Source organism: Sceloporus occidentalis, unplaced genomic scaffold, assembly GCF_023333645.1.
Source record: "Sceloporus occidentalis isolate IW3139 unplaced genomic scaffold, rSceOcc1.0.p SCAF_40, whole genome shotgun sequence".
Lineage (NCBI taxonomy): Eukaryota > Metazoa > Chordata > Lepidosauria > Squamata > Phrynosomatidae > Sceloporus > Sceloporus occidentalis.
This window is the reverse complement of record NW_028317020.1, coordinates 5477267-5502537: the sequence shown is the minus strand read 5'-3', so window position 1 is coordinate 5502537 and position 25271 is coordinate 5477267. Positions and strand designations below refer to the sequence as shown.

General features: G+C 38.7%; 1 protein-coding gene across 1 annotated transcript in view; it reads left to right on the top strand.

Annotated features, from left to right (window-relative positions):
* The first annotated feature begins 609 nt into the window (after positions 1 to 609).
* The window catches only part of SCARF2 (scavenger receptor class F member 2), a 56641-nt gene continuing 31979 nt past the window's right edge, over positions 610 to 25271 (top strand). The window contains exons 1-6 of the mRNA XM_089489465.1: positions 610 to 617; positions 3506 to 3564; positions 8430 to 8531; positions 16497 to 17016; positions 18642 to 18860; positions 20017 to 20145. Coding sequence (XP_089345591.1) covers positions 610 to 617; positions 3506 to 3564; positions 8430 to 8531; positions 16497 to 17016; positions 18642 to 18860; positions 20017 to 20145 — 1037 coding nt within the window. The remainder of the gene's footprint in view (positions 618 to 3505; positions 3565 to 8429; positions 8532 to 16496; positions 17017 to 18641; positions 18861 to 20016; positions 20146 to 25271) is intronic.

Sequence of the window (25271 nt, the reverse complement as noted above, 5' to 3'; positions counted from 1 at the left end):
GACTTTTCAGAGCAGTACAGTTTCAGACTAAACTAGATTTAAACTACCAATAGCTTCTGCATTTTAGTCAGCCATTTAGTTTATAAAATTTCACCCCAGGAAAAACACACATATCATCACAGATAGCTGCACAATTTTGCTATCTGGGTGAGTGCATCAGTCGAAGCAGGGACTTCCTTTTACTGATTCCTTGGTATTGGTCAAATCTGAAGGGGTATATACTTATACATAGGGTTCAAGATACTTAATTTCAATAGAAATGAAAGCGGTAGATGAGATTGCATATAAATCAGTCATTTAACCTTATTGAAAATCTACCCTACTAGACACAAATCTTAATGGTAATAAAATATGCTTTAAATAACAATACAAAATACAGTTTTTTGATGAAAGCGGGAGATGAGTAGCATTGAATACATGAATGGTTAAAATAATTGTTGGTTCTGGCAGGAAGCTGTATAAATATGATTATTATTCCGGTGCCTATTCATAGAAGCCCCGTCAGAAGTGCCGGCAGCAGCAGTGGAGGTTGTCTGCGCGCATTGCACAGACCTCCACCGGCTGCCCCATTAGACATTAGGAATCTAAAGCACAGGGAGAAGTCTAGGGATGCACTGGTAAGTCAGGGGAGGGTAAGAGTGGCATATGGGGGCTATAAGGGCTTTCTGGAGGTAGAGTTGCATATAGGGGGTTAAAAAGAATATCAGGGAGGCAGAGTGGTATATAAGGGTGTATAAGGCATATCTGATGGCAGAGTGGCATATCTGGGAGGCAGAGGGGCATATAGGGGATATAAGACATTTCTGGGGGACAGAGTTGCATATAAGGGGATATAAGGCATATCTGGGGGGCAGATGTACATGGAGGCAGGTTGGCAAATACAAAGAAATAAAATAAAAAAATGCATTTTTCTCAATCAGTTTTTATTAAATATGAAAAAATAGTTTACATGTGAATTAATATTTACTAGTAAAACTTTTTTCTTATAAGGTAGTCCTTTATTCAGGCTTTCTTTTTTACCCAAATTAATATTCAAATTTTGGGGGTTCGTCTTATAATCAGCGAACAAGACATCGACTCCACCTGTTCCACCTGACACGTACTTACAGTGAAGACATTGGGGTGTCAGTCAGACTGGAGAAGTGCAGCCGGATTGTACTAAAGAGCTACTTAACACTGATGGGATAGAACTATCAACAAGCGACATAGCAGACATACAGAACAGTTACAAGTACCTTGGTATCCAACAGTCCCATGATTACCACGATGGGGAAGCATGGAAGGCATCAACATCCAAGTACTACTAAAGGATAAGGCAGATCCTAAAGAGCCAGCTCAATGGGAAGAACAAGATCCAAGCCATCAACACATACTCCCTGCCAGTCATCAGATACCTTGCCGGCATAGTGAGCTGGCCAATGGAATACATTGAGGCTGCTGACGTGAAGACCCGGAAACTACTCACATTGTGCAGAGGTTTCCACCCCAACTGTTGGAGCACCACCCTGCTCTTCTGGATACTCCACTCCAGGGACCCATTACACAATTTCTAAGTCTCATACTTATATTTTAGTTATTTGTTGTGCTTATCGTTCCCTGGGGCTTCAATTTTACGTGTAAGGGCAAACAAAATTAGCCAAAGTAGGATGTATATACCGCCCATCCACTACTGTACCAGCCTTTCTGTCTGTATATATATGTATACTGAGAAAGATAGACTTTCATGCCAATGTAAGAAATGGCAGAAAGGCAGCCACTATCTATGCGAGGAATGTCATGTATCAAAAAGAAAGAAACATGGGTTGGCTGTTCTTTTAACTAAGATGACCTAAAGCTGGCCAAAATGGTCCTTCTCAAAAGTCTAACCTTCTTTGTGGTTTCAGGGTAATCGGACACAAAATTATCATGGGTTCAGTAAAAGCTTAGAACAAAATGCATGTAATGGCATCAACTACACATTTTTACTTTACCTGTACTTTCTCCAAAAATAGTTTGGAGAAAAGCTATGAAAAACAGTCTGTAGGAAGCTGGCTAATCAACTAGCTCTGAATCTTCCTAGTATAACCGTCTTCAATGTTGGAGAGTTTAAATGAAAACCATACATCAGACCCTGTAGTGAATATTCGAAATTTTATATCATATATTTTTCAGCCAGAAAATAAATGCCACAATTGTAACACACATTGCAGAAATTGTTAGCATTTTATAACACTCATATTTAATCAATATGGTGAGACTGGTTGTGCAAAAGTCTGGAGCCTCTTCTAATGAATCTGTAAGAACATAGAAAATTAGAAGATGAAGTGTGTACATTTGTTTTAATGAAACTCAGAGGGCTGGATGTATATAGTGTTATATATTCTCAGATATTCTATATATATGTCAGACTTTTCTTTTTTTCTTTTTGTGCACATTTTGAAGTATTGATATTACTTATTTGTAATTACACAACCAACCCAGTTGTGGCAAATATTGTTTGCAAAAATGGTCTCAGCTGTAATTTTAGGTTTTTCTTGGCAGCACCAATCATGAAACGTTTGCTCTTACAAGGGCCATTATTTTGTAAAAATGCCAATGTGGACTGACAGTAAATTTTCATTTGAACTCTGTATTAGTTTGGCAGGTTCAGGAACAACTCAGCCTTTTAAAAAATCAAAATTCACTTTGATATTGACATACATATTCTTTAATTTGACTAGCACTGATTTTGCCTTTGTAGTCCACAAATCTGTAGAAGATTCAGATTTCTCTAAGCAGTCCGTACTATATTGGAAATTAGTACCCTAAATACAACCTAAAAACTCCTGGGAAAAGTCTTAAATCAATATTTGTAGTGGCCACCCGTTGCCTTCAAAATATTTTGAGGCTAACAGTGCTAGCACCCCCTTAATCTCACAGTTCAATGCTAAGGGGTAGTTTAAATACAGCTACCATTGCTATATGCGGTGACAAATTTAGTTTTGAAAAAAAGTTTTCTGCATCGATTACAAATATTATATAAACAGTCTTGGTTGTTTTCTAAATTAATTGTAGTGTGTATCAAATAAGTATTTAAGTTTTGTAAACTCTTTTATTCTATGCAACCACATCTCCCTATGTAATGTATATACAAATAGACATACAATATACCTTACCTGTTAATTGCAGCTATTTAGCTGTGACCAAGTGTAAAGAAATAGAATTGGCTATTTTCCAGTAAATTTAATTTTCTTGAAAACTTTGAAAAAGAAGAATAGGTATACGGTGCAAAAAAGAAGGTGTAAGAGAAAAGTAGACAAGTTACCCTGAGAGTTATCAAGAAAACTAACTACTGAACTTGACAAGAATTTTAGTTTCACGGCAGCTGTAGATGTAAGAAGTATGACTTTTCTATAGGCTATATCATTGGGGAAGTTCTACATATCAGGCTCCAGATTATGGTATAATGTATTGTAATGCAAACTGCATTGATGTAAACAGCACCGGCAGATTCTAATGATATGCATTGTGTCTTCTTTCAAAACAGCTCATCAAGTTTTGTATGCTGTCCAGGATGGAAACAGCAGGGGGAAGAATGCTTAGTTGGTATGTATGGATAACTGATCTTTTTCATTCCCTGCTCATAGAGTCACATGAGAACAACAGAGGTCAACAACAGTTCTATCAGATGAAGCACAATCAGCCACTAGCAAATTCCTGTTCTTTGGTGCTGATTTTTGAGCATAGGAAGTGTAATGATGCAAGAGCTGGAGAGACACCTGGTGGCTAAGTTTGTATAATGGACAAATGGCATGTTCAATGCAGGTAAAGCATAGATCCATAGCATAAATGATTTCCCACTGTGGGCCATTCACCTGTGGCCCACCGGGGAGTCTAGTAGGGATATCTGCCCTTGATAAACTGGGACAGATCCATCCTTGACCTCATGCCATAGGTCTAGTTGACCTAAGCCAGAATACGCCACTGCTTGAGGTTGTCAATATTCTTTTTTTCTTGACGCAAGAAAAGTTGGGCCTCTGCAGGGCCTGCCATGTGTGAATAATGAAAAAACGTGTTTTATATATAATTACCAGCTTGTTATTTTAGCATGCAAGTATATGCATATGTTAGTTTAGTCACATGGGAACTCTATTGTGTAGTTCATGGGCTGCATCCATTCTTAATGAGCTACTGGTGCCAAAGATTATGGCAAAAAGCCATTAGTACTTATGTTAGCCCTTCAGAAGAACATCCATGGGCTCTGTAATTACTTTTGGCTACATTAAGAAAGTACCCACCCTGGCCTATGACAACTATCAGGTCATTGTTTTTTCTGACAGCATAGAGTCCATGGGGATGAGTAAAAACCATGAATGGTTGCACTTTTATTATCTTATTTATTTAATTACATTCTTTAATATGGGTTATGGTGATCACTATTGCATGTCCTGTGATTTGTTAATGTCTTTTTAGGAACTGGCATTGATTCTCAAATCAGACATTTGTTGTCGTCCCCCCCCTCCATTAGTTAGGGGTCCAGAAAAAGGAAGGCAGGAGATGCTATTCATTAAAGCTTTTAATGTATAGAGAGTCTTGTGTTATTTTCAGGCAGTCTGTCTCCAGGCAAATCTTATAGCATTTACTCAGCTTAAACATACACAGAAGCTCAGAAACCGGGAATAGCTGATGAAATCCAGTATACATAAGCGAATAGCTGTGCTCTAGTATACTAAATGTAGACCTTAATGCATGAGTTTGTGTAAACTGCTCTGAAACCCAGCTGTATCCTCTCTTATGGTCTGTCACACAAACTCGTTGTTTAAATAGGATCCTTGCAGACAGAGAATAGTTTTATATAGCATATAGGCAGCACAATGTGGGTGTGTGTTGATTGTCAAAGCAGAAAAGAAACTGGAACCATGCACAAGGCATTCAATTTAGGAGCTGCAGAAATAAAAAGAGGTACATTCACTGCATTTTCATTTGGTATAGTAGATTATAATATAGTTTATATTCATTTCTTGACAGATTTAATAGTGTGAGATTTTAACCTTTTCCTGTCTGTCAACATAGGATTGGTCAGATGCACATTAGCCCTCTGCATGTAATGACAACATTTTCCATTGAACAGTAGCATGATTTTCTTCATCATCCTCTAACTTGCCCTGAAAACACTATGCATATTGTCATGTAACAGATTTAATGGATAGCTCATGATTAATGTGTAAACCTCCTGGATTTCATAATATTAGATTACATATAAAACAAAAATATTTCCAGCAGAAGTAGTAGAGGTTAATACAGTGATAGAATTAAACAGTCATGGGATAGGCATATGGCTGTTTTGAACATAGTACAATACCATGAACCAAATAGGGTTTGAAGTTTTTATAGCAGTAAATAATGGGAAGACTGAGCCTTTTGTATCTGCTGTCTAATTTCTTATTTCTTTTGAAATATGCAGAGTGGAAGTTCATCTGTTCATATATTAGTGTACAGATATGTGAACTTGTAGAAATAGATATATTTTTAGTATTAATGCTCTTTCTATAAGATTAGAATTTGTGTTTTATGGCAAAAACCTGATGCAAGTGCTATAATTTGCTGATGACCTTTATTGCAAATGAACTGTACCCACCCCGGAGAAAAGATTTACTTTGATTTATATACTTCTGGTATTCTATATTTAATTTCACATACTCTGACACATTATTGAACTTTAATAAGAACTTGAATTGGGAATACTGATTAAATTTGACATGAAAAATTACAGTGGTCTGTCCTTCCGGGCAAGAAAGACTCAGCACCTCGGATGCTAAATATTCCAAACCACTGAAATGATTATAGAAACATAAAGTACCCAAACATATAGTAGCATGAGCAAATATGTTACATTACTTTGGCATTGTCCCGTTTTTCTCAAAAGGACAAATTGGTTAAAAAGGACTGAATTGAATATTATTAATGTGTACAATAACACAAGAGGCATTAGCCTCATGACCATTTTAATGATTCTGTCATATTAGCAATGATATACTTCCATTCAGGTGTCCACTGTTGGCTCTGACACAATAAAATGTGTGCATTGTTTAAGTCAACAAGGTGCGTTTTCTCTCAGCCCTTGAGCACTGCATATATCACACTGCACAATACCACCCAATATGAAAGCGTATGCGCTTATTAATCATAATATTTATAATGCACATTTAGAAATTTTAACAAATCCAGTAATAGAGCTGCATGCAAATACTACACTATATGGAATTTCTGCTAACATTATCTGGCTGATGTTTATGCAGGCTATTCTTACATTTAATTCAGGCCAGAGATAAGTTACCTTTGGATCTGCTGGTACTTTAAACCACAACCTACTTGCTGATGAAGCAGAACCTCCTAGAGATCTAAAGTGTTTACAGCACCAATATTAGGTCATATGTGCTGTGATGAAGGGCAGTCCTAGACAAAGTGGCAACCCAGGCAAAATTATGCCTCCCAATTTTTTTACATAGATAGCAATATTTCTAAAGCCTAGCAGGATCGAGAAATGAGCAAGCTATACACAGTAGAGTGCAGAGCAATTATTTCTTATGCAGGATAGCTCAGGTCAGCACACCCACTCACAGAAAATATTTGCTCTGCTCCCTACTCATTAAAGCTTCTTCACTGCCCAATGCAGGGCGCATTTGTTCTGCAAACCACCTTACTGGCTTAAAGACTGCCAACACACATAGTCATCTAACACCCTAAGCTTATACACATTCTAACACTGTCACTCAAACAATGCACACTAACACAGAGTCTAACACTATACATCAACACTTCACCCAGTCTATTCACTGACACCCCCATACACACTCACTGCAACACTGTACACTGACAAACCCCACATTATAAAACTATACACTGGCACCCCATACACATTTTTTCTAGTACCATACACCAAACAAAGTCTAACACTGTACACTGACACCTCCACACACACATACTTATTCTAACACCATGCACTGACACCGCACACAGTCTAGCATTGTACACTAACACCAATGCACTCATTGCAACACTATACACTGACACTCCCTTCACATACACAAACACTGTACACTGACACATACACCGTTTAACTTGTACACAGTCACCCCCACACACACATTGTATATTAACATACACAAACACATTTTAATCAGGGACAGGCACAGATATGGATCATGGAATACATTTTCACAATTGCTGGACTTTGAGAGGACACTAACATTTTTTTTTTAATTTAGCCCTTTTTATTATCGCTCTCCTTTCCTCTATCTCTCCCCTCTCTTTGTATCTCTCCTCTTTCTCATTATCTTTACCCTTCTCATTTCTTTCCTCCCTCCTCATCTCCCTCCTCCTCATTTCTGCTATTTCTCTGAGCATAGCACCCATGTGCTTTGGCTTGCAGATGATGTGTTTGGCCGAACACATCATCTGCAAGCATGTGAGCTGGGGCCGGTCAAAGAGGTGAATGCATATGGAGGAATTCCATTTGCATGTGGATGAAAAATGGCAGTTTAAAGAAAGACACTCAGCTATCATATGCATTCATGTACATATGATATCTGGAGTATCCCTTGATTTTTGTGTTAAACGTGAATGACCACTGGGTTTGGTCATCAAGTTTATCATTCACTCATTTATAATGGCCATCTCTATTCCTTGATGTGCTTTAGCATTTGAAAATGATTTCTCCTTTGTAGTCTATGAAAAAGGTCCAACTTATGGGGCTATTTCTTATTAGACACATTGATAACAACTCTACAAATAAGCACATAGTGAACACAGACACTCTATGACCATTTTCCAAAGTAAATTTGCCTTAGCACAAAAGACTTTTGGAAGTCAGGGTTTGATTAAAAAGTTGGACTCTTATTATGTCTGTGAACAAACATCATCTGTAAGATATAATGATTATGATGTTTATTTCGTTTTAGCTCTAGCAAACAATACTTTATTTCACTGCACTAAAAACTGGCTTCTTGTCAGATGATTAATGTCCGGATGTTCTATAGACAGAACTTAGACAATCAGTGAGGCAATTTCCTTTCTGAACAACCCATGGTCCTTTGCCAGATCTGAAACTCCTGATATTGTGATGAACTAAATACATTTACTTTTTTGGACTTTGCTCTTTCCACTTACTACCAGTCTTTCTTGATGTTGTGTCATCCAATACCTAACCGTAGAGCTAGGTGGGGGATACGATATATTTGTGAATTGAAAAAACTGAATCACAACTGTAGTATAATTGTAGTACTGTGCAAGGTTTTGGTTACTAATACGTGGCTTTGATCAAGGACATAGAGCTTGTTTCTCATGTTTTGTGCCAGTATCCTTAGGGCAGAGAGAATTTGTTGTACATATGCAAATTTTATTATGTAAACACAAGTCAGATACAACCTCATGTGCATGATTCATAACATAATTCTATTGTTGTTTCCTAGCTATATGTGAAGGCAACTTTACGTGTAAGGAAAATGAAGTCTGCGTTCGTCCCAATGAATGTCGATGTCGGCATGGATACTTTGGTGCAAATTGTGAAACAAGTAAGCACATGTCATTCTTTGTTTACCCTTTGCTCTGTAAGCTATGGTAATGTAGACATGTAGACATTTCTGATGTTTAGGGAAATAACTTTTATTGAGGTTTATTGTTAAACTAAATCATTTTCACGTGCCTTTCCCCTGCTATTTGAAAAAAAACATTTTGGTGATCTGGTTTATGAAGCATCAAATAACAAAATGGAGCTTAAACGTGGTGTGTCACCTATTCTGCTTAACTTAACCAAATTATAACTAAAGCCCACAAAAGCCAATGGTATCAGCCACACTAAGACACAGTGAAAATATGTTGGGGTCCCAGCCACTGGTGTCTGGATTCATATTGACTTCCAGTCATCAACAGGTTCTAAGTCGCTTGGTTGTGTTTTTATTAAACGTTCACTCAGGGCATCCAATGTATACATTAGGGCAGTCACAGGCCCCTTTAAATATACCCTACCACATATCCAACAAATTTTCATGGAAAGATTTCATTATGTGCATTTTACTGTACACCTTTCTTAACAATACCCCTACGGACTACTTACCTTTTATGGCCAGATGATGGAATAGAGAACCTCCAAGACCTCTAAGTTTAAAGCAATCGTACAGAATTTATCAAATTACTTTGTACTATAATTCAAGAATTTCCTTTAAATGGTGCTACCAGACACCCTATTAGTGCTGAACACGACATTTCCAACCCTCTCACACCTGTGTGAGAATGACACTGTCACTGCACTCCATATCTGGTGGAAATACCTTGCTATACCAATGAATGGGAAATTAGTAGAGAAACTGATTAAAGGAACACTTTACCCTATTTTCATGCTAAATGACGTATTATCACCTCCTGGCTGCCTCTACTTAAACCAAGCGGCATTAGTATAAATGCTTCTTGCATATACTCAGTAGCACTCCAACTAAAGTCAATGACGTGAATGCTTACAAAATATCAGTGTTCATGTAGCATTTATATAATTTGCTGCTGGTACTCTGTGGTATGCTCCCTGTTTTCAGTAGAGGAAGCTAGGAGAGGCGTTGAACAAGAAGTCTCATGTTCTGACTCCGATAGCTACAAATTGCCTGTACCAGCTTGCATGCAGCAATAGTCATTTAGCATGAAAATAGGGTAAAGTGTCTCTTTAATCAGTTTCTCTACTGATTTCTCTTCTATGACCTACGGTATTCTTACCACACCACACAACACTATAACAAATTCCAATTACTAGATTAAAGTTTGACACAGATTACCTATTCCTTAGATGGTTCCATGGTCTTGCCGCCTTTCTGTTTCCCATCCGCTCATTGTTTCTACCAGGGCCGGACTGGGACTGAAAAGCAGCCCTGGAAAAATTTGGAGACCAGCCCCATATAGTTTATCTCACGGTCAAGCTTTTATACCCACATGTACCCGCGTCACACTATTCGCCATTCTTTTTATCTCATTATTTGTATTAAAATGCCAGAAAGCAAAAGTGTTAAAAGGCCCTAATAAATTAAATACATTACACATAATGGGATCAAAACATTTGCTACTGCGAACATTTTTAGATGAAAAAGTTCCATTTTATTCAGTGGAACAAAACACTGATCACATTATTCTTCACGATATTCTGGTAAGAAACTTTTATTTCTTTATTAATTCATGTAGACTATTTTTTCCATATTTAATAAAAGCTATGATTGAGACATGTTTGGCTTTTATTTCCTTTCATTTGACAACCTACCCCCGAGTTATGCACCTCTGCCCCCAGGCTTGCCACTCTGCCCCCCTGATATGCCTTCTAACCCCCTATATGCCACTCTGCCTCCAGAAATGCCTTATACCCCCTATATGCCCCTCTGCCCCGTGATATGCCTTTTAACCCCCTTTTTGCCACTCTACCTCCAGATATGCCTTTTGACCCCCTATATGTCACTCTGCATCCAGAAATGCCTTATACCCCTATATGCCACTCTGTCCCATGATATGCCTTCTAACCCCCTATATGCCACTCTGCCATATAGGGGGTTAAAAGGCATATCATGGGACAGAGTGGCATATAGGGGGGGGTATAAGGCATTTCTGGAGGCAGAGTGGCATGAAGGGGGTTAAAAGGCATATCATGGGGCACTCTGCCTCCAGAAAAGCCTTATGCCCCCTATATGCCACTCTGCCTCCCCGATATTCTTTATACCCTCCTATATGCTCCTCTGCCCCATGATATGCCTTTTAACCCCCTTTATGCCACTCTGCCTCCAGATATGCCTTTTGACCCCCTATATGTCACTCTGCATCCAGAAATGCCTTATACCCCTATATGCAACTCTGGCTTATAGGGGGTTAAAAGGCATATCATGGGACAGAGTGGCATATAGGGGGGTATAAGGCATTTCTGGAGGCAGAGTGGCATATAGGGGGACACACTTGCATACACACACATGCTGATTTTTTTTTTGTTTTTAACAAATACAAAAAAATATACAGTACAAAAAATACATTGGTTTACTGACCTTCTGCTTCTCTTGACTTCTGTCCTCTGGTAGCTGCACACTGTTCTCCTCTATGCTGACAGGATGTCACTGACCTGACATCCGGTGCTGCAGCAGTCTGAGTGCGAGGGGGCGGAGCTTTCACCCCTCACGCTGCTCCCATCACTATGCGGCCATCAGACTGCTGGGAATGTAATCTAAACGGCCGATGCGTGCTGATGCCGCCGGCCGGAGCTACTTTAACACTTTTTTTTTATTTATATGGTAAGCTGGATCGGCTTGCCATATAAAGTTAAAAAAAAGTATTAAAGCAGAGCCGGCCGGTGGCATCAGCACGCACCGGCCGTTCAGATTACATTCCCAGCAGTCTGATGGCCGCATAGTGATGGGAGCAGCGTGAGGGGTGAAAGGTCAGTGCGAGGGGGCGGAGCTTTCACCCCTCACGCTGCTCCCATCACTAGACGGCCATCGCACACGGCTGCTGGGTGCTGATGCCGGCCGGCCGCATCAGCACCCAGCGGCCGCTTTGATTAGATTTCGGGCAGCCTGGGGGGCAATTCCCCCCCCCTGCCCAGCCCGCCCCTGGCGCCGAGGGAAGCCTTCAATGCCATTTGCAGCCGCTCAGCGGCTGTCTTCAGGGTTAGTCTGCCGGCCGCCCAGCCCACGGACCTGCCGGCCCACCGGGAAATTTCCCGGTATCCCGGTGGGCCAGTCCGGCCCTGGTTTCTACCATGTGTCACCTAACATAAAGCAAATGATCAACCTCTTCCATTTCCCCTGCTCATAAAATATTAATTGTTACTATACATGCACAACTTTTGAGCCTTTACATCATAAATTTTGCTGTAAAATAGTTTTTACATAAGAAGGAGAAGAGGACACTGCTCTAGTGAGCTTACAATCTAGTAAATAGCAGGTGATGTGCATAGTTGACACCACATGCCCGATATTCCTATTTTTTATTTTTCTCAAAATTATAGTTGTACCATTGTGTTAATGGTTTTCTTTGATGGATTATACAAAATAAATCCACTTGGTGGATATATAGAATAGTTGCCATCAGCAGAAGTAGTGTAGGGTCTTACAATGAAGTAGTTTAACCATGCCTGTGTATAATGTTTCTATGGAGCTGTTATACATGTATTATACTGTAGCATCAGATGACAATACAAAGTAGAAACTACAAACTGTCTGCCATCAAATTTTATAATTTGGTATTTTCCTAAAAAATGATTATCATTTTGTGTCTATTTGAGCTACACCTTCCGTGTCTTAAGGAATGGCAGTATAAAAAGAACTTTGAGATATCTTAAAACTAAATGAAAGTGACCAACTTAAAGCCAATGTTTCCTTTTAAACTATTCTTGCAATGTAAAGCTCATAGCATCTAATTTCACAGAGACATATTGCTTCACTACCATTGTCCCTATAAACATCTTTCAAAAATATTATTATTCACTTGTAAATTGTTATTTGTGGTTGATGCAGAGCAATGACGGCCAAAATACCGGATTTTTAATTTTTTTGGTAGAGCTGAAATCCACAAGCTTGTGGTTAGGAGCTAGTGGTTTCATGTAACCGTTCAAGTACCCTGGGATCTCACAAAGTTTTATATTATGTCAGACTAATGAGGCTTGGGGAATAATCCGATGGGAGCTAAGTTACAAGTTCCATTTCCCTTGACTGCATTTTCCTGTATCATGCACATCGTCACAAGATGTGAAAGTGCTGCCACTGTGACAAGTCAGTGTTCTGAACAGACACAGAATGGTTTCCTACCAGTATATTTTTCTGTACACCGTACACTATATAGTTATGTACTAACAGAGTCCAAATGGGCATACCATGCACTATGAAGCATTACCTAATATCACTGTTACAACACTTGGTATATAAGGCCCAAAGGATGGTCCTTTTTGTGTATATGTTAAAATCCTAGTGTGTTAGATTAAACTGCGATGCAGGGTACACAGGATATTCATTTTTTTAAGAAGTAGCCTCCAATACTCCACAGTTTGTTTCTATGATGGCTGGAATACTCTGCTGTGTTTTAGTATTGTACTTATGACTGATGGAAAAAACTTTACTGCTCCCCTATTATAGGAATCATACATGCTTTTCTAAGCCCTATAATTTCAGACGGGGGACATCTAAGAATTCTGTTTGGCTAGCAGGTCATTTTGTAATTCAGATGAAACATGAAACTGACTATACAGAGACCATACGATAAGTAATTTTGGCCCCAGGCTTGGTATGCACAATGTTTCTGATCAGGCTGCCAATACTCTAGTGCATCTGTAACAGCTTTACTTTCATTTCTTTACCTTGTCATCTTTTTTTCTTGTCCTCTGGCAATGTTGTTTTCTATCTTTCTATCAATAATCTAAAGGACTGATACATGATAAAAGCAAAAGAAATCCAGTACAGAGAACCTATAACCAACAACTACAACAAAAAGTCTAGTACTTTAATTATGTATTTATTTCTTTTAGATACACGATTTAGTCCGACCCTCAATTTATGCCCCTAAATATGGATTTGTTAAAATACATACATTTAAACCATTTAGATGTATTGAATTTGTGTCCCCAAAAACGTTAAATGCTACATTTTAAACAAAACTCTTATTTGTTGTGTTTTCTAATGTGGCTGTGTCCAAACTTCTTTATAACTTAATGTTACTATGATTGTCATAATTCAAAACCTAATCTATTTAAAAAGATACCCGGCTGTACACATGTACCAACCAATGGAATATCTAAGCAACAGGGACATTCCATTATCTCCATTGCCTTCTCGTCATTGCGGAGCACTGCGTGATATGATCATGCTATAGAAATCAATAAATAATACATAAACCCTAAATATTTTTGGTGAGTTTGGCAAATGTGGTAGAGAACACTGTGGACTAAAGGGGTGCGCAGGAGGGTTATGGTTTCAACCCCTTTGCTTCACTCTTCATTATGAAGGGACAACACATTTACCACATTTAAATAATAATTGTTGGATATTTGTTGTTATTGAAATTTTAAGTAAAATAGAATTGAAACAATGATTTTTTGTGTACCACAACACAAGAATAATATTGACTTTACAGTAGTTTGCCAAAGTGCCTACCTTGCATCTTGATAGGCTAAATATTAGAAGTATGCTCTACATAGACTTGCTTTACCGGCCAGCTATCCCTCTCCACATCTGTGAAGTCCATCTAATTTAACCAATATGATCTATTCACGTAAATACACTCCAGATTATAGAGGTTTTTTCCAACCATGAGCTTTCAGGTCAGATGTAGCAAGTTGTCAACATTTTTAACTCACTCACTTCAAAGTGCAACTTTGCACCATCATGAAATATCATCGATGTAACTAAGCAAAATATAGGGCAAATTGTGCCCATATGCTGACCCATTTCAATTATATGTCTGTTTCACAAGCTGAAATGTTTGCGTCTGAGAGATAGCTCAATGTTGTTTTGAATACTAAGGCATGGAACGAGTGATAGCATAACATACACCTATCCATTTTCCTCATCAATTTTTAAATGTACACACCTGGGGTATATGGATTTCTGGATTTTTCCAGAAAGCAATGTGTTTAAAGTTTGAGCAAGTGAATCTTGCTTGGCCCAACCAGTGCCTATCATGTTCAAGTCTCTTGGGGGCTAGCCTGCCCCTATGTGTGGCTATTCCTGCTGCTTGTACTTGGACAGATATACCGTATTTCCCCATGTATAAGACGCACCTTAGTTTTGGTGCCCGAAATTAGAAAAACCAATGTATTATCATAAAATGTATACTCATCATCATCACCATCCATTAACTGCCCCTAAATTAAACCTAAAGACCCCATCAACCATAACTGCCCCTAAATTAACCCTAAAGTCCCCATTAACCATAACTGCTGTAAATTAACCCTAAACGCCCCATTAACCATAACTGCCCCTAAATTAACCCTAAAGTCCCCATTAACCATAACTGCTGTAAATTAACCCTAAACGCCCCATTAACCATAGCTGCCCCTAAATTAACCCTAAACACCCCATTAACCATCACTGCCCCTAAATTAACCCCCACCTCCCCTAACTTTCAGCAGCCCAAATATTCATTTTATACTTACTGTTAGATGATTTCCTGTCAGAGCAGTGTGAAAAGAAAAGGGACGGGCCAATCGACAGTGTGACTGCAGGGAGGTACTGGGAAGCAGTAACTGCAATCTACAACCTACAACCACTGTATAAGACGCACCCAGTTTTTAGACCCCAAATGGTGCGTCTTATACATGGGGAAATACGGTACTTCTAGTCTCTCATAAGGAGCAGGAAAGGGATAGCTTGGGGGCAGTTCTGGGAAGTTCCTAGGTGACGAAGAGCAACTGTACTATGTCTTTGAAGTCCACAAACGGAACTGGTGTGAGCAAAGAGAATGGTCTTAATATTCTTATGAGTATTACACATTCTGTAGGGCACTCTAATGAGCAGTTAGGTAGTATGTAAGGTAATTTATTATGGTACAGGAATGACTTGGTATAGATTATGCAAATAGCAAAATTCATATTATTTAATGAAAATATTATTGTATTTAAAATGTGTGTTTTATTTTAAAAGCTTGTTTATATTCACAATGCAGAGAAAGCGATGAGAACGATTCGAACGTAATATAAACATATTTTATGCAGCCTGAGGGATGTGTTATATATATATATATATTTATATATAATTACTTTAGAAATGTTCTAATCGCTTTCTCTGCATTCTCTTATACATATCTTAATTCTTGGAAAAATAAAATAAAGAAAGCATAAAAAGTACACTTTGTTAAGATAAACCTTTATTGAGTAGTTAAAATGTTCTGCAACACAAAATATATATTGTTGTTGATGCCTGCAGATCCTGTTTAATAAATAAGCTTGTCATAATAAAAAAAGGTTTGCATTTTTGCTTTTTGTTTCTTTGTTATATACATCAGTAATTAGTAGGAAGCATATTATGTTCCACAATTATGTTCCTGCTGAGTGTAGGGAAGTTTCTGTCCGTCATGCCTGGTAGAGTCTTACTGAACCATGCCATATTATATCTTAATTTCCCTCTTGCCGCATTATCATCATAACTGTGTACCAAGACTTTTCTTAGCACCATGAGTAGTGGCACATCTTTAAAAAAACTGCAAAAATATTTTTTTTTCGACTGTTAAAAAATAAACATCTTAATGCTGTTCACAATGAAATCCTGTTCTGTACTTGCATATAATGTGCAATGTAGGCAGTGATAACAGTACTTATATGGCAAAAGATAACATAAATGCAAGCGCTGCAAATATTACATAGGTATATTTAGTTTTCTTCTTAAGACAACATGATTGCACTTTTGGATATTAGTTATGTGATTATTGATAATACAGTATATGGGCCTTTGGAGGCAAACTCCACTTTGCTAAACATGCAACAGTAACCTAGGTCATATCATGTTTAATGATTTGCATCTGTTTTGTTTCTTTAGAATGCCCTAAACAGTTTTGGGGTCCAGACTGCAAAGAAAAATGTGCCTGTCATCCTAATGGCCATTGTGATGATGTTGTTGGCCAATGCACTTGCAATGCAAACCGCTGGGGACCCAACTGTGAAAATGCATGTCTCTGCAAACATGGCAAATGTGACCAGGACACTGGAAAATGTACCTGTGAACCCAGCTGGTGGGGTCCTCAATGTTCAAATGCCTGTTACTGCAGCACCAACTCACAGTGCGACCAGGCCACTGGCCGGTGTATTTGTCAGCCTGGATGGTGGGCCCGAAGCTGTAACAACCAGTGTTCATGCAACAATTCACCCTGTGAACAAATGACTGGCCGTTGTCTTTGTCGAGAGAGGTTATGGGGACCTCGCTGCGATAGAGTTTGCCAGTGTTTCAAAGGAAAGTGCAACCAAGCTGATGGAACTTGTACATGTGAGCCAGGTTACAGGGGCAAATATTGTAGAGAGCCCTGTCCTGCAGGACTCTATGGACAGGGTTGTAGAAGACGGTAAGGAGACTTCAAATTTAGGCATTTATGCGTGTCTTACTTATATATCGTAACAACTTTCATTTTTGGTAAAATGCGAGTTTGAGAGTGTTAGCATTCTGTATATGTTTTTTTTATATTTAAATTTAATGGGATTCTCATACTGACCTTTTAAAGTGATTTCAATAATAATCTGTGACTATCTAGGGGAATAAACAGCAGTCAAGATACTTTTGTAATAATTTACAAAGGAGGTGTAAAAATGAGACCTTTAATGCTCAGACATACCTTACATGGGGCAAGAGGGACAGCTCGCTCAGGCACTGTAAGGTGAGGAATGGTCTTGAGCCTCAAGGTGGCAATGCCCCTGTGCCCCCTTCTGCTTTCAGTGCAGGTGGGGACCTTCAACAGTGCCCCAGGTGCCAAGAGCCCTAGTTCTGCTCCTGCTTTCATTGGTAACTGAGGTGATAGCAAACATAAGCTTTTAGAAGACTTAAGACATAGCTAAGCAAATAAAACTGAAACAACATAGAAAATATATGCAGAGTATAATTTAAAAAATGCAATGAAACCATTTGGTTTATCTAGTCTACCCATTTTTTCTGATGTAAAGTCTTTGGTCTTTTCTTAGATTCAGGATATCTGTGTGCCTATCGCGTGCATGTTTAGATCCCCTCACTGTATTACCATATACCACTTCTGCTGGGAGGTTGTTCCTTTTATCTGCTGCCCTCTCAATAAAGTCAATCTTAGTAAGTTAAAATGTAAGTGAAACTTGCATCTAGGCCTCTTACATCTTACTCTCTAGTTTATGACCTCTTGTGCCATCGTTTCTCCTCCTCTGAAAAAACATTCCTCTTGTACTTTGTAAAATCCCTGTAATTATTTAAATGTTTCTCTCTATTATTTCTTCAGTGCTATACATATACATCAAAACAGAATACCCTAAATGGAATAAAATAATTTCCGTAACCTGTTTTGATGTATTGTAATTTTCAAAATACATTAAAATGCAGCATGAAATAAACTGTTGTGCGGCATATACATTCCACATACTTACTCTTAATGCTGCCATAAGTATGTGGGTTTAGCTACATACCACCCCATTTATATGTATATTTCCCAAATATTAAGCCAGTATCACAACCTCATGCTGACGAGTCCCATGTAGGACGAAACAGCTGTCCATGAGTGGTGATCTGGCTATTGTACCTCTTCCTGAGTTTTGTCTAAAGGCTGTCTTGTACAGCGGGCAATTACTCTCAAGGGATCCATGTATAAAGTGGATATAGAGGCAAAGGTGATAATTGTTAACCTTATTTGCATGTGCCTACCCAGAATCCCTTGTGGTTGTGAAAGCACCATGAGATTTCTGAGGGAAAAGCAAGCCTTCTGGCTTGTCTGGTGTCTGTAGATGAGTGTTTAATAATACTTCTACTACCCCAAATATCCCCCAATACTTGTTTTAACATTCATTCCTTTGTCACGGATATGGAAATGCAAGTTTGTGTGTGAATTGAGCGTGTGTGATTCTGTCATTCAGAAATAAAGAGGTCAAAACCTAACCAACGATTTAACGTCCGAAAATGCTTAACCAGTGGCCATCATTTTTTAAATATGCATATGTGGTTTTCTTTTTTTTGTAGATGTGGCCAGTGTAAGGAACAACAGCCTTGCACTATTGCAGAAGGACGATGTATTGCTTGTGAACCTGGATGGAATGGAACTAAGTGTGACCAAGTATGCTCACATGGTTTTTATGGAGAAGCTTGTGAGAAAGTGTGTCCACCATGCAAAGATGGACACACCTGCAACCACATTAATGGGAAGTGCTCTCATTGCAACGCTGGCTGGATAGGCGATCGGTAATTATGTTATACATATTACACATTATTCAGGTTGACATTATCTTGTTTGGATACACAAATCTCACTTCTGGAGACCTGGGCAGCTGGTGAGGGGTTTTGAGTCATTTGGAGTCTTCTGCTACTAGGTTGTGAGAGGCGTTTATAACAGAAAGAGATAAAACATGGTAGATATCACCATAACTGGGAGCTCTTTAACGAGAAATAATATGAGGGGATTTAATAGTCTAGAACTATTATGACTTCACTAAGAGGATTATGGGTATATGGAAGAGCTTTCAGGCACAACTGATTGATGTCTTACTGTACAAATGGGCAGACTAGATAGGGTATAGGGTCCTTACCTGCTTTCAAGTCCATTTCTTTGGTTCTGTTCTAATAAAGGCAGTTTATTGTTTTATATCTAATTCAAGTCACACAATAGAATTAATATACAACCCAGCTGTTATTTTTGTTTGTTTGTTTGTTTTCATTAAAAGCACTCTTCGAGGAGATGATGTCCATTGGGCTAAAGTTCTGTGAATTAAATTCTGACCTTATAATGTATTCTGTCTATATCCTTGTATTAATAGTACATCATTAGATTGGCATCTTTGATGTATCATCTGGATATGAGCAATCTGGTTCTTACTGCAAGAAAGAGTGCTTCATTTATTCCACTATTTGGGAAATTATGTTTTGTACTATTAACTTACTTTTGTTACCATTGTCTCTCTGTCACTACTTAAAACCCAAAAATATACATAATTTTTATTCAAAGACTTGTTATTACTACATTATCTGTATTCTATCATATGGCATTCTAGTTTTTTCTGATTGAAATATCTCAGTAATATTGTTTCCTTCATATTATTAAATTTACAAATTTTCAAGTTGCATTTCTACCTTAAAGAAGTAGATATTAATTAAGATAACACCAAAATCATGTTTTCTAGATTTGGTTAATACAACCTTTGCAGTGAACAAACTAAAACATTTCTGCAAATTTTAAAGTACAATTCCTATAAAGTTGCAAAATTGGAAAAAAATTGTTGAGACACTTGAATTTTTTATTTGACCAATTATGTAATAAATAAAAATATCAAATATTTATGTTTTCTGAAAATCCAAATATATTTTAAAATGTAGTATTTAAAAAGTATTATCTTTTTTCTAGGTGTGAGACAAAGTGTCGCAATGGTACATATGGAGAGAACTGTGCTTTTGTTTGCACCGACTGCTATAATGGTGAATGCCATTTTGAGACTGGGAAGTGTCTCTGCAGTGCAGGTTCCTACGGACCATAGTAAGTTTATGTATATATAAAACATATTACACTGTTTTAGTGTGTTAAATTTAATTAAATTACTGATACAGATGTATCACCTTTGTTCAGACTTACTGGTATCGGAGTGGCATGTTTTTTTATCCTGCTTTGTGAAGTGAGGCCTCATTTAAGTAAGACCAGACAATATATAAGTATTAGAAACCTACCTAATGTGTATACGAGTAGGAGAACAGTCTGCCTTCCTTTAGGATTTTATATGATTTCTCCCTATGAAGTTATATTCCCCATTGTTACAGAATGATATTTTTGTCAACAGTGAGTGAGTGTTCTGCTGAATTTAACCCTTGACTAGCTTAATCCAACATGAGAAATATAATTTATAGAGTTCCAAACTTATATCAAGTGCTTTTATTAGCACTTAAATGTGTTTGTTCTGATAACCTGTAACTAAAATTAAACATAAAATTAGGAGATATTATGAATAGTATTCCTCTTGTTGTAAGAGGCAGAATACCGAGATGTGGTGCCCAGAATAGAGGAGGTGTTTCCTAAGTGTAGCATTGCTTCCCCAGGTCATTTTCATATTTCCTTGGACAAAGGAGCGGCATGGGACATTGACCTCCAGAGGATTTCTTCCATGGGGCAAAAAAATATCTTCCCCACCTTTCCCCTCTCCTACCCTAAAACCTACCTTTGTTGGCTCAGAAGAGGGGTTTCCTGGTGGGAGACAAATGTTAGTTACCCATTATTAGGAAAAATTATATGGCCATGGTAGTAACAGACCAGCATGAATCTGCACAACATGAGAACTTTAGTTCACAATAGTCAAGAGTGGTAATGATTAGCTAGAACTACCCCAGTCTAGATAGTAAGCTCCCAAGAGCAAGACCATATTCTCATTTTGTACCATTTTGTTATTTCTGTTTATTTTACCAACTCTGTTGTATCAGTGCTACAGAATCTGCTGGTGCTATATACATAAATGAAATGGTGTTCAGGCAGTAATGGCTGACTGCATATCATGGGAGCTGCAATTAGTGTGTTGTGTAGGCCACCACAGCCCCGGTCTATAACCACAATTCCCATGAAGTTCAGCCAGCAATATGGCTTCTGAATATAATTGTAGATGCAGTCGACGAAAATGATTGTTTGTACTGAAGACTTGTTGTAGCAAGGGAGTAGCAGTTAAGAAAAATGCTGTGTTGTGCAGTGTATGTGTCTGCAGCCTGCAAACTGTGTCTCTGCCCAGGCAGGGACTCTGTGTCTATGAAGAAGCAGCTACCAGTGTGAAGGAGAGGAGACCAGCTAGAGGGATTGGAAGAGGGCAAACCAAACCACACTGATAGCACAAGGGTGTACAACATTTAATAAAAGCTTCTTTGCCAACTACCAGGTGCTTTTTTCTGCCTCTGTGTCTAGTTAACCTGCTCTAATCAGTCTACTGTTTCTTCCTCCTGTGCTGCTGCTCCAGTAAGTCCAGTGAGTGTGGTGGGGGCAGTTCCTCTTCTGGACCCGCTTCTGTACACCCATGGTGTGTGGTCATACCTTTTCCGTGCACATCTTCTACCCTGCTCAGTTCCTACCTCTAAAGGCTCTTTGGCCCCTGTGTGCAGCTACTGTAGCTCTACCCCTACATGAACCCACTCCCCCAGAAGTAGCTTCCTCTTAGCTCCTTTTTATCCTTTTTTTTGTTGCCAATTCTAAATGATCTGGTTTTACTATCCCTACTGAATATACTAGGACATTTCAGCTTCGCACAAAAGGAAAAAAAAAAAGGACATGAATCTGGAGAAATAATAATGCAAACTAGGCTGTGTTTGCCCAATTAAAGGCTTTAGCTGGAAAGTTTGGATAGATTATTTTACTTCTTAAAGCCAGCAAAATTATATACCTTGTTATTACCTGACATCGTTTTAGATATTTGCATCTAACACTTGCCTCAGATTTTAATGGAGTCATTCCAATATGAAATACAATTCATATAGATATGGTTGCCATTAATCTAACCATGCACAAACACTGGTAAAAGAAGCAGGCTATAAATTATTTTAAAACAAATACTCAGCAGGCATTACTAAGTTTTCCTTTTTTATTAGACAATACAGTTTTTGCTATTATCTTCACACAGTTTTCACAGCTGACTTTATTGCCTCAGCAATACGCACTAACATTACACATTCTATCCATGCACACTGAGCATAAAACCAGCTTTTTGTGAAATTAAATTTCATTGGTACTTTAATTTTTGCCATAATATTTTATTCAGATCACCTGTGCTTCATATTCATGGAAAAGAAAATAATGGGCTTTTGTATAACGTTAGTAACAACTTAAAATATTAACCCCTTTGCATGCAGTTGAATACACTGGCCTCCATGAAAAATGGACTCCAGTGTGCATTAAAATTGTTACATTCAGCAGAGTAGATATAGCCTTTAAGATATTGTCTTAATTCAAAATATTTTGTGGTCTTAAATTGCGTAGTTATGAGGTGGAAGCAGTCGTGGAAATTTGTTATGGTATATCTTTGTAATAGTGAGTATGGTGCCTCCACCTACACATGAATGTTTTCAGACTTTTTTATTAAGATACTCACCATCAGCCACCTTGCTCAGCATCTTCTGATTTGAAGTCTACCCAAGTAACATACAATTCCTATAAAGCTTAACGAAAGAATACCTGGCACCATTGGAATGAAGGATGTTATGATTTTATTTTGTTCCGTGCAAAAAACTTAAGGCAGCTTATTGTCCTTTTCCTGCTATGCTGTATACTGAAGTTCAGTTAAAAAAATTTATATTTCTTAAGTACAGAATATAAATACTTACTTAAATCCTCCATTTATTTGAAGTGAGTGTTGGCGGTATCTAACTATATCAGCAAAGCCTAAACTTGGATGTAAACACTATGTTATATATTTTTTTTAAAGTTGAGTTCCTTATTTTATTTTTTCAGTTTTCTAAAAAAAATATTTTTTTATTTTTGGTACAAGACAGCCTGTCTAACTGTACTGTTATTCTGTTTTACTACCATTAAAAATAGAATTAATATAGTACAGTAATCCTTAAAGCCACACATTCAGCCAGGATAAAATTAGTTCTGTGTTTGCCTTTTGAAAGTAAAAATGTCATCTTGATAAAACAGTGATCCACATGATATCTCTTCAAGTTGCAGCTGTGTCTGCTTTTTTCTTTTTCTTGTTATTGCTGCTTGATATTTCAAAGGCATGTACAGTAACTCAAAAGGACTTTGATCCAGTTTAAACTCATCATATTAAACAGATCCACCATAAAAGTGTGAATTTATCTCAGAGACCACTAGGTAGCATTCCCAGTTTATTTCTAGACACACAGTAAACTATGTTAGCTAATATTAAACCATCAATTTCATGTCCTTCTGCAAAGTATCTCTGCACAACATGAAAGCATAGGTTATTACTTAAAGTACTAACTATGCATATTCTATAGTGTAGCTCAAACTTCATACATGTATTTGAGAACTTATATTTTTGTTGTTTTTTTTCAACATGGATGCAATTAGCATATGCCAGCAAATGATCATACTACTCATGTTACAGAAGTCGGTGCACATAGCCATACCTGGAAATTTTCCAGCATAGACTATTGGGAGCTTGTGCTCTACTGCTGTATATACTTTGTATAGTGTTAAGAAAGTGCATGGGAAAGTTGGGGGAATATGGCTGAGCGGTGGGTATGGCCACATGATGCTCCCCTGCCCGGAGAGAGAAGACGCTGTGACACAGAACCAGCATGAAATGTACATTTTGGGTAATTATATATTTTTTTCTGTACACTTAATAAAGGTTTAACTAGTTCAGGATGTAGCTAACATTTTGTACTTTGCCTGAAATTAACCTTGTCATCCATATATTTAGGGTGAACAGGATCATTTCAGCTTCTGAAATGTTGCATTGCTTGAAAAGTGATTGAATAACCTACAGTGTTTTGCCAAGAAGTATCTTCAGAACAAATCTGAGATCTTGTGGCCTCAGTACAATGTTTCTTTCCATTTTACCCTAACCTTCATTCCAGTTTCCCTTACGTCCTAACTGGCAGCACAAGAGGGCAGGGGCGTAACTAGAAACCTCAGGGCCCCGGTGCGAGAATCTGTTAAGGGCCCCCCCACCCCCTTTCTCACTATCTACCCTCTCCCTCCCTACCCCCCTTCTCACGATCTCCCCTCTCCCTCCCTAACCCCCCTTCTCACGATCTATCCTCTCCCTCCCCCCCTTCTCACAATCTCCCCTCTCCCTCCCTAACCCCCCTTCTCACGATCTACCCTCTCCCTCCCTACCCCCTTCTCACAGTTTCCCCTCTCCCTCCCTACCCCCCCATCTCCCCTCTCCCTCCCTACCCCCTTCTCACGATCTCCCTCCCTAACCCCCCTCTCACGATCTACCCTCTCCCTCCAAACCCCCTTCTCACAATCTACCCTCTCACTCCCTACCCCCTTCTCACGATCTACCCTCTCCCTCCCTACCCCCCTTCTCACGATCTACCCTCTCCCTCCCTACCCCCCCTTCTCACGATCTACCCTCTCTCTCCCTACCCCCCCTTCTCACGATTTACCCACTCCCTCCCTACCCCCCCCCTTTGTAGGTCACTTACCATCAACTCCTGTGTTGGGAGAGTGAGGCGTTTGTCTCGGGTGCACCCGAGACAAACGCCTCACGCTCCCAACACTGTACTCTGGGCAGCGCTGAAGCAGGCGGCGGCAACGTCGGCAGCAGTGGCAGCGGCAGCGGCGGGGAGCAGAGGCTTCCTGGATTTCTGTCAGTCAGGGGGGCCCAAGAGTTGCCGAGCGGTTTTCAGCAACCCCCCTGACTGGCAGAACTCCAGGGCCCGGTCGCAGTCACGACCCCTGCGACCCCGGTAGTTCTGCCCCTGTGAACAATTAGGACAGGTGGAAAATTAATGATTTACACAATTAAATAAGCAATTAACCCCCTTTACCCCACCTATAAAGGGAACTCCACCCCTAACCACAGTGTACTTTTTTCTGTCCTTTGGACATATTGGGACAGGTGGTGGTCTCTGTGTGAGACCTTGTGTTAGCTTGCTAACCTTTATTTTACTTTTTTTCAGGGGCCCTCCTGTTGGATTGTGTATCCTATTTTTATCTGC